The 10,879-nt window shown below is 44.0% G+C and overlaps 1 protein-coding gene across 1 annotated transcript in view; it reads right to left on the reverse strand.

Annotated features, from left to right (window-relative positions):
* lars2 (leucyl-tRNA synthetase 2, mitochondrial) overlaps positions 1-8,954 on the reverse strand; it is a 10,222-nt gene extending 1,268 nt beyond the window's left edge. Inside the window, exons 1-3 of the mRNA XM_056592352.1 lie at positions 8,742-8,954; positions 6,353-6,604; positions 4,685-4,810 (exon numbers count right to left, since the gene is read on the reverse strand). Of these exons, the coding sequence (XP_056448327.1) occupies positions 4,685-4,810; positions 6,353-6,592 (366 nt within the window). The 5' untranslated portion in view covers positions 6,593-6,604; positions 8,742-8,954. The remainder of the gene's footprint in view (positions 1-4,684; positions 4,811-6,352; positions 6,605-8,741) is intronic.
* Between the last annotated feature and the right edge of the window lie 1,925 nt (positions 8,955-10,879).

A 10,879-nucleotide genomic window follows, 5' to 3' on the forward strand; every position in this document is an offset into this window, starting at 1 on the left:
TCAAATAGGTGGACAACACAGTGACAAACGTGTGTAAAAGTGGAAAAAAGTACCAATCGGAAATCAAAAGGCGAAACAGTAACAACCGCCACAAATCAGAAGACACGGTGACAGATTGAAAAACACAACGACACCTTAGAAAAAACACCGGGGCGATTAGAACCGCACGACAACTCCAGTCTACGAGCCACACACCGTTAACGGTAAAACAAGCGTGCAAAAAAACGCACAAGAACCAATCGGAAATAACAAGTTGTAACAGAAAAACCACAACAACAAATCCGAAACCACCGCCACAAATCAGAAGACACAGTGACAGATTGAAAACACAACAATACATGAAGAAAAACCCCAGGGCGATGAGTCATGTTTTCTTTGGGATTTCCGATATTTCATTGTGATTTCTGTTATGTGGTTGTGTTTTCAGATTTGTGGCTGGGGTTACTGTTATGCCGATTTGATCTCCAATTTGTTGCCGTGTATTCTGATTTGTCATGGTGTTTTCTCTTTCGTTATTGCAATCATGATTGGCAAACATTTGTGTTTTCCTATTTGTCTTTGTGATTGGCACCAAGGGGCCACTATACTTTTGTATTTTGGACTCAATGCACATTGCGTTCTAATGCAGGCCTATATAGTTGGACGGAACTGTGAACGGGTGTAAAAAACGTCTTTCAAGATTCAAGATTCAAGATGCTTTATTTATCCCGAGGTAAATTACTGTGCAACAGTTACAATACAAAGGTGGGAAAGTAATACAGGGTTCGAGTCAAAATAGATAAAATAGATGGAAATAAAATAAGTACAAACTAAATAAGTGAAAAGGAGCGATTGGATAAAGTGGTATTAGTGGTAAAAGTGGTAAAGTGATAAATATTATAGCAGCAATTGTTGGCAGCATAAATTAACTAAAGTGATGAAGTGAAAAATTTGGTAAAAAAAAATAAATTAAAAATTGGGTAAAAAAAATTAAAAATTAAAAAAAGTGACATTGGTCTCAGGGCATAGTGTCTCCATATTATTTTATCTTATTATCTTATCTTGTCAAAAAAGACCCAAGTGCAACTACTATAGTCACGGTTGAGCCTAGCGCCTTCACACGCTCTACGGCAGACTCGGCACAACAAAGGGACTTTGACAATTCCTTTGGAGAGACAGTTCCGAGGATCTAAGCATAGACTGTACCGAGTATTGTCCTTTGGCCCCCCTCCTCCATCTCCGCCAGCGCGTGCTGTCGTCAACAAGGCAAAGTTACCCCGATTAACTTGCGAACAACAACAAAAAGGGAGACTTTGTGTCTTCGACAGACGGAGTGATAAACAGCACACTCGGGGGGCAGGGGAAGCAGCTGCCAATCATGTGAATTCATGAGTGTCGGCATCGGGGGTCTCCAGGCAGGGGAGGGAGCTGCACACACCGATAGGTCTGAGCGTAGGCTCGCCTGGGGAGGAAGAATACCGGTCTGGGCTTAAAAAATAAACAAGTTGTTTGGGTTTAGCTATGTGTGGTTGTGTGTCCTCCTTTCAGAATGTTTGCTTCCATTGTGAGGACACCCTTTGATTCAGCTGACATTCAAACTAATCGTAAGATCGACAGTTCCACGACGGAGGGGAGGCGTGATACCCTCTTGGTCACGACCAACAGCCACTTTGTGATACTTGATTTTTGCGAATACTGTTGCTCACTGCACTGATCACTATAACGTGATCATACGCTGTGCAGGAAGTAATCCCAACGCCTAGGTGCCAAATGTCAGAGAAGCTTAACTCCCTCGGACCTGTCCTGTCTTTAGTCGTGTGCACGTGTTCTGTGTTAAGAAGGGTTCAACTGAACGGAGAGAGAGGGGGCGCTTCGATAACGGCAGAACAACCAGACGCCCAACCCAACCCAACAGTCTTCAGCAGAGTACACCGGTGTTCTGCAAATTGATGCCCCCCTCGTCAGATTTTGCTACCTACTTAAATCTGCGCATGACGACACTATTGATCCGCGGTGTAAAACACACATAATGTACCCCTGAAATCCCCAATAAAGACGTATTAATGCTGTTTCAAATAAAACAAAATAAAATAAAATAGCATAAATTGGCCGAACACCGGCGCCACTGGTCTTCAGCTCTGGGGAACACTTTTTTTTTTGGGGGGGGGGGGGGGGGGGTCAGGGTTGTGGGTGAACAAGTGCATCAGTGATGGATGCACGGGTGAAGCTCCACCGTGTCTTACAGCAAGCGCCGATCCGTCTTACTGTCGTCCCGCGGAGAAGGAGGCCCCCCCCGCCGATTGCAAAGCAATGATTGGGAGAGATCGCTAACTCAGCGCCGACCGATCACTCAACACACGCGCGGGTCGTTGGGGGGCGTCCGACCAAACGTTACCCGGGCGGGAGAAGAGGAAGGAGGAGGAGGAGAAAGAAAAAGAGGAATGGAAAAAGAAAAGGGGGTTGTCATGCCAACCTCGAGCGAGTTGTCACGGCGCCGACAAAGACGGATGAGGCGGCGGCGGCGGCAGAGGCCAAGCGGAAGGGAGGTGTAAACACGGGCTGTCGCTGACATTCCACGCGGTGCGCGGGACGCTCGGCTAGCGAAAAACACACCCTTTACACTCAAACCCGGGTCCCGACCCAAACACCTCACACGCTGGGCTCACAGCTCCGTCTTTAGACGGCGGTCATGGAGAGCAGCCATGATGGCCAGCTCCGGCCAAAGGACAGGAAGTCCAGCCGGCGCTGCCAGAGGAGGCGTTCCAGGGGCAGGTGGGATGCAACGGGTCAATCGCTGCTTGGCGGCAGAGCCCTCGTTGTGAGATTGTGAGCCAACAATCTTTTTTTTTTTTTAATGTGTGCTGGTTGGTTGAGCTTCAGCTGTTCTCTGCTGCGTGGGGTCTCTGCAGGGTCTCGTTTGTGCCCCCCTGGATCAGACATCTGCGACTGATCGTGCGACATGTAGAAAGGCTTGGTCCTGCGGTGAATTGCGTCGCTGTGCTGATGAGTTTCACGGGGAAAGCGGTTACGATCCCTTCTTTCTCTTTTTTGGCGTTTTTTTATTAGAGTGAGATAGAGTGAATGACGGCCGGCGACAGTTATCTCAATCGAAATTAATTAATTTTAATTCATTCACTCCGTTATCACAACCCCTCTCCTTGTTAATTTACATAACTATAATTTTCCAAATTAAATTATCCCGCATTTCAATAATTAATGTTTATTTTCAAAAAATAATAAATTTAGTTGTTTACTGATTATGGATGTGGTAGGTTACCATCTGGATGCAATTGACAATGTTTATTTTGTATCAAACAGGCCCAAATGTTCCGCAAAATTAAGATAGTTGAAGACAGCAGTGTACCCTACCTCTGTCTCATACTTTAAGACTGTGGCGATGCAATTTACGTTCCACACCAGCTTGATGCTCCCTCAATCTTATAGTTATAATGTCACCTATAGGCTGCACTGTAACCCACGGGTAAAATTGTACATTTTTACTTAATAATATATTATAATGTAATATGTTACATTATAATGTAACCAATTAAATGATGGTGTAACCTATGGGTTACTTGAAAATGTAATCTATCGGTGACTTTACAATGCTATAGGTCAAATCATAACCTATACTTAATGAAGTAACCTACAGCCTTTGTTCCTTTTCTTTCCAGCGCTGCCGTAAACGGGCAGCGGCGCCTCGCACCAGCCTCTTGCGGATGGAAACACTCCTTTCAAAAGACGGCACAGGCTTTGTGAGGACGACAGAAAACGTCAATAAACATCGGAGCTGTGATGATCCAGGTGGCAGCTCCGCACCGAGCACCACATGAAGAGAACAACGTGGGCCGTGCTGCCCTGAATCTCCCACACACCGAATTGAAATAGCGTTTGCACAGCTGAGCTCGAACATGACCGTCAGGGTAAAATGCAAACGTGTGTAAATTCTTGGGAGACAAAAAGACACAGTGCCAACAGAATGAACCTTTGGATGCATGAACAACACACAACTCACAACCAAGGCCTGTGTCTAGTCTGTGAGATTGATTCAACAACCTGAATCCAATGAAATCCTCTGCGCACTCACTGGTTATACTGCCTTCAACTGATGGCTCGTTGTTTCATTCATATTCGTGATGGTAACTAACTAATCAAGTCTGTGGTGGTGACTAATAAAGGCAGTGGTGGTGACTTATAAAGTCAGTGTTGTTAAATAATAAAGCCAGCGCTAAGTCAGTGGTGGTAAACAATAAAGTCAGTGGAGGTAAATAATAAATTCAGTGGTGGTGAATAATAAAGTCAGTGGTTGGGACTAATAAAGTCTGTGGTGATGACTAATAAAGTCAGAGGTGGTAACTCACAAGTCTATGTTGATGACTAATAAAGTCAGAGGTGGTAACTCACAAGTCTATGGTGATGACTAATAAAGTCAGAGGTGGTAACTCACAAGTCTGTGGTGATGATGACTAATAAAGTCAGAGGTGGTAGTAACTCACAAGTCTATGGTGATGACTAATAAAGTCAGAGGTGGTAACTCGCAAGTCTATGGTGATGACTAATAAAGTCAGAGGTGGTAACTCACAAGTCCATGGTGATGAATTATAAAGTCAGTGGTTGGGACTAATAAATTCCGTGGTGGTGACTAATCAAGTCTGCGGTGGTAACATGGAAAAACCTTCAGCCCCGATAATGAAGTAAGCCTCACCTCATGGCCTCTCATCCTCTGAAAGTGGCCGAGGACATCGCTGATGGTGTACACGCGCACGTGTCCCATGTGCAGCCTCCCCGACGGGTACGGGAACATGGAGAGGACATAGAACTTCTTCCTGCCCTGAGCAAAGCACATGTGTTTTCAGATTAGACACCAATTTCTACACCAACGTTTTCCCACACCGCTATCTACAACAAGTTTACTCGACTAAGTTCACTCGGTCAAACAACTGAAAGAAGTGAAAAATAACTGCCGGCTAGTGTGAGCTCTCCAGAGCGTTCTTTGGCTACAAGCAGTGTGGATCAGCAGTTTCCAGAAATGGGACGGTGTGCTCCCAGCAGAACGAAAAGTGTGGGAACACCAGGGTGCTTCATCTTGTGACTGACGCTAAATGTGAACATGATATATCGTACGGTTGGTGTTATGTCCTTCCTGGGGTGAGAAGGGCATTTTAGCGAAAAATGAGATCGGAGAGGGACAGCGAAAACGAATACTGAGCATCGCTGAGTGTTGCCGATTGTTTCCCATGTGATCGTAGGTTATTCAGTGTTTAATGATCCCATTTGTATTGTATACAAGTGACAGGCCAATCAGAGTGGAAGTCTTTTCCTAAAATGTTACCAGAATGGTTAAAAACATTCGTCTTTTTTATGAAATAGGTCTTAAATGAAAATAAAAAGGAAATAAAACTGTGAAATCTATTTGTTCCTGCACCTGTGCAGACGTCGAGGAAAAATGCATTTTTTTTTCAAACAAAGTTGTCAAGTTTGATAAAATCATTTATAGATTGAAGACCCTTGGATCTCCATTCATCAGCTGAAGTCAACAAAAGGAAATAACTTTCAGAGACGATGATCCGTTTAATGGCCAGACTATAATAACACAGCCTGACGCCAGACTATTGTCACACAACAGACCTTCTGTGGAAACACACTGACGACTGCAGCCGGAAGCTACTCTGTCTAGCACTATAATTATTACTTAAACCCTAACTTATAAGTCATTTATAAATGATTTAGCACAGAGGCTGTCATTAGTCTCCCTGATTAATGTTAGCATGTCCCTGGAATTACATTCAGGCCTGGGAGACACAATGTGAGATTCTCATTAGATTGCTTCATGATCAGATGAGGCTAAAGGTCCTCGCAGTGGATTAAGGTCCCTAAACACACCCAAAGATCTGGGAGAAGGACACATAACATAAGGCCTGAGGATGCTTTAGCTTCACTTTATCCTTTTCATCAAAATCGAAAAAGGCCAATGACTTGAACAGATCAGACTCCTCAGTCTTGTGTCGGCTAGAGGTTTTAGACCTCCAGCTGAAAGGATCTATGTACAAACCCTGCCACCGTGGAGTCCGTTCTCCTATACTGCTGGGAAAGATGGACCCTGATTCCCACCCTACAGAAGTCTCTGGATGGGTGCTACACCAGAATTCTGCGTGCAGTACTCGACCAGAACGGGCATGTTATCCAAGCGTGTGTACGACCGACGTCTACCCCATACCTGCGCTCAACTGACATGTATGAAGAATGCCATGCTTTGGATAAAAGCAGCTACTAAATGACTACATAGCTCAAATAAGAATAAAAAAATATTTAATAATAATAGCAATATTAACACAACAACAATAGGAGTAATATGACGGCTGAGCGTGTTCACCTCCTGAGGCAGGTCCCTCCTCCACTGCTCCATGATGCGTGGGTGCCACCATTGCTCCACTTTGCGCCGCGTCTCCGCTCGATAGTCCTTCTCCCACAGCCCCGTCTCGCTGAAGAGCGTGCGGACGCCGGGGAACCGCACGCGGTGCCCAGCCCTCTGGAGGACGCAGCTCAGCCGGCCCAGCTGGTGAGACCGAGCGAGGGGACGCAGGGCCAGGCTGCACGCGGACATCATGTGCATGATTCAGGCCACCTGAGCACCACAACAGGCAGGGGAGATCAGATGAGGGTTATGGCGCTTTTGTGTTCAGCAATGAATTCGTCCTTTAACGTGGATTGGGAAACGCCCTGGATGTTGGAACAGATGTTAAACGAAAGCCAGCTTTCTTGGCTTGGGCAAGCCCAACATTTTTGTTGTGGTTTTAAACAGGGGCGATTCTAGGGAGTGTGGGGGCCCTAGGCAGAGGATTGTTGACGGGGGGGGGTATGGAGCGATTGTTGACGGGGGGGGGGGGGGGGGGGGGGGGGGGGGGGGGTATGGAGCGATTATTATTATTTATTTTTTTTGGCTCTAGGGGGCCCTCTAGTAGTGGCCCGGGGCCCCAAGCAATTGCCTGGTATGCCTAATGGGATGCAGCGCCTCTGGTTTTAAACCTCAAATAGGCCTGGATCCCAAAACTTTGAAGAAAGAAAACGAATCGCAGATGGCCCACTACATGGTTTTCTGTGTAAGTCGCTGACAGTTGGTTTTCAACTAGTTTGAACCAGTCCGTACAAAAGTCTGTAGGGTAAATCTGAGTTGTGTGCTGCTACCCCTGTAGTTTGTTTTAGGTGATTAATCTAGGCACATTGCACGTTTTCTGCAAATAGCCAGTGTTCCAAAGTGTTCCAAACCAAGGAAATAATTAAATTAATAATGTATGTTCTGATTAAATCAAATCTCATTCTGTACTTCTACTCACCATTAAAAAGGTGAGTTTACAAAGAAATAAAGTTACAGAGTGCTCCTTGAAGTCATCCCTCAAGAGCCTCCAGCTGTAACACCTTTTAAACACTACATTTGAGCCCCCCAAGGGCAAATCATCCTATTCATTGTGTGTGCTGTTAAACCAATCAGCATGCATACATCCTATATCTCTCACTGTCTTGCACAAACACACACACACACACACACACACACATACATTATATATATATATATAAAAGAGAAGAGCAGACTGTCACTCAATTAATGTCTTGTTTTATCTTCTCAACCCCAGCTTGAATTAAAGGCTCTCTCTCCACCCCCTCCCTTCCTCTCTCTCTCCACCCCCTCCCTTCCTCTCTCTCTCCCCCCCCTCCCTTCCTCTCTCTCCCTCTAGGAAAACAACAACAGGTCTAGCCATCATTGGTGTAAACAACTCTGGATAAATATGTATGATATGTTTAAATATATGCATATTATTCTGTAATTTTACTGTAATTTGTGTTTCATAACCGCAAAATGGTATGCGCACACAATAATCATACACAAAGACACACTTTGAAAAGACATCCACATAGCATCTTTGGCTGCAAAACAACAAGTATGACTAGACCAAGGATCTTTGTCTGTCCATCATTTTTAATATGTCGAAAATTGTAAAATGCATCATCACTAGCGTGACTGAACCATAGTGTGGACTCTGAAATGGATCCGCTCCAACTCCTCACCCGCTGACAGCTTGTATTAGCTGCCTAATCCAAGCACAAAAAGTTACAATTCTCCAGCACTGAGAACCACTCTGCGGCTCACATGGCAACGCTTGTTCATTTTACATGGCTGGTCAATTAAAATATGACTCCAGCCATATGTATATTTGAAGTGTAGTCCCACTAAGTCCCCAGTCAGCAATGACATTAGGGTTTCCCTCTTCAGTTGAAGAGTTTTACCAGTTTACTACCCGTGCCTTATAGTTTATTTAAGTGAAGGTGAAATAAACTAGCCAAAATAGCCTTCTACTTCCCACACAATATATATCGGAAGCAATGGGTCAGGACCTTGGAACTATGGGGTCTGCGTATCATTTGTCTGATGACCAGGTTCCCAGATAGAGCATTAATCAAACCCAAGGCAGATAGAAGCCAACCAAAGGGGATGTACATCACCGGTTGTCCATGAATGGGAATGTTCAAAATTATTTACAATAACCAAGTCTGACAGATCATGTCGAGATGACATCCGAAGAGAAGGAAATGTTTCTAACCTCAAATTCCATTCATTTTACTTTTAAATGATAGGCTCATATTACAGCGCATTATAGTCCACCCTGATTGACAGAAAAACTATTATCTATTCTTAATAGAACATTAATGCAACAAGAATAATGCCATTATCAACCCTATTTATTTGTCTTCTCTATAGCAATCACCTTATCAACACCAGATGCTAGTGTCTGCACAGGGAACGTACAACATGTATAGTCAAGTAGCAAGTAGCAACTCACTGTTCCTCCAAGTTGCCTGGTTTATATATGCTGTATGTGTGATATTTCATAAAGATGTCGCACAAAGAGTCACTTATCCAACAGTTTATTCATTGAGATGACCTATTCCCGGTGCTCACGATTTCTGTACGGGCGGCGCCATCTTGTTTTTTAAAACAACTTTATCAATCCCGCCTCCAATGACAATGTGTACGCCTGCGAATTGATGTTTCAAATGTAATACATATTATCTGTTAAGATATCTCTATACATCTATATATACATTCATTATATCTATATCTATATATCTATATATATATATATATATATATATAAATAATATAATGTATTTATATATATAATATATACATACATATATAATTGCATCTATTACATATAAATGCATTACATTACACAGAAATACATTATAAATAAATAGATATAGATATAGATAGATAAGAGATTAAGATCCAGAAGTTAAACTTAAGGTGATGGTGTCTGTGTGTGTGTGTGTGTGTGTGTGTGTGTGTGTGTGTGTGTGTGTGTGTGTGTGTGTGTGTGTGTGTGTGTGTGTGTGTGTGTGTGTGTGTGTGTGTGTGTGTGTGTGTGTGTGTGTGCGTGCGTGCGTGCGTGCGTGCGTGCGTGCGTGCGTGCGTGCGTGCGTGCGTGCGTGCGTGCGTGCGTGCGTGCGTGCGTGCGTGTGTGCGTGTGTGCTTGCGTGCGTGCGTGTGTGTGCATGCATGCGTGGGTGTGTTGGTGTGTGTGTGCGTGATTGTGTGGGTGTGCACGGAGGAAAGCTTCTCCCACTGACGTAAGCGAGCTAAACTGGGGGCTGAGTTTCTCGGTCATACATCAGAGTCAGAGGAGCTGGCGCCCCGGGCAGGATGTGGCTGAGAGGAGGAAGGGGAGAGGGAAATGAGTTTGGACGCGATCGAGACACTGACTCTCCTGGTTCATCACAGAGAGCACAGAGTACGGAGACGCAGGGTCGGAGAGGGGGCGGTGTGCGCTCCTTGATGAACATGAAACCTTGTCCCCAGAGGCAAGTTGCTACCAGTACCACTGGATTGCATCCATTCAAAGTGCTTCATGTCCTCATGGATGAAATCAACACCTACAAAGACAAGGCGTTACACCCCGGGGTTCTGATTAAAATATTGAAATCTTTCCATCCCTTGTTTAAATAATGTAGCGTTAAACGTACGTAGGTAGTTCGTACATTTAACCAAACCTAGTCCCAGGATCATGTCCAGCTGACCATCCCCAAAGTGTGTACAGAGGGCAGGAATGAAGCTAAATACAGATTCCTTGCAACTGGAATACATTGAAATGGGACTGCCGAGCCGTGTGGCAAATGAGCACATCCTCAATGTCCAATGATGATGTGAGATCCGTGGACATTTGTATTTATTGGGCAAATTGAATTGTTGATTGTCGTCTGTGGGAAACGTCATGTTGCTGCTTCCTGACTTGGCCAGGGCACAAATGTCAAAGAGCTGTCATTATTACTATTATTATATTGTGTTCCTTTGTGATTAGATCTGAGTGATTCAATAAACATCTGATGAAGTGCTGGGTGAATTACAGAGCTGTGCACCATTATTTAATTTTTATGAATAAGGTTAATTATTATCGAAAGGTTTTACATCAAGCCTTGATTGTATAAGTGAATGTGGAAATGGGACTTGATGAACAATCAAGATTACAGAAAGAGAATCACATATAATCCTACCCTCACAATAACCACTTCATAATAGATAAAAAACTGTCAAACGTGACCTCGAACTGTTTCAATATTGTACGATTTGTGATGCTCTGCTGACAAATTACTTTCGGACTTTTCTGTCAAATTTGTTATTTACTGCTGTCAGTGTGTCTAACCCAAATGCAATAAAATAATTCAATAAATAACACACAACAATAGCTTAGAAAAATGCTCATTCCGGCTTGCTGATCAGGCGTCTTTGCTGTCTGGATATCACTCTTTTCAGCCTTTCAGGACAGGCCTACCTCCGATAAGCGAACCCACTGCCAGAATGTTGGTTCACTGGCATTCACTTTGATTACGCTGAAGCAATGTTTTT

This window comes from Gadus chalcogrammus, chromosome 6, assembly GCF_026213295.1.
Source record: "Gadus chalcogrammus isolate NIFS_2021 chromosome 6, NIFS_Gcha_1.0, whole genome shotgun sequence".
Lineage (NCBI taxonomy): Eukaryota > Metazoa > Chordata > Actinopteri > Gadiformes > Gadidae > Gadus > Gadus chalcogrammus.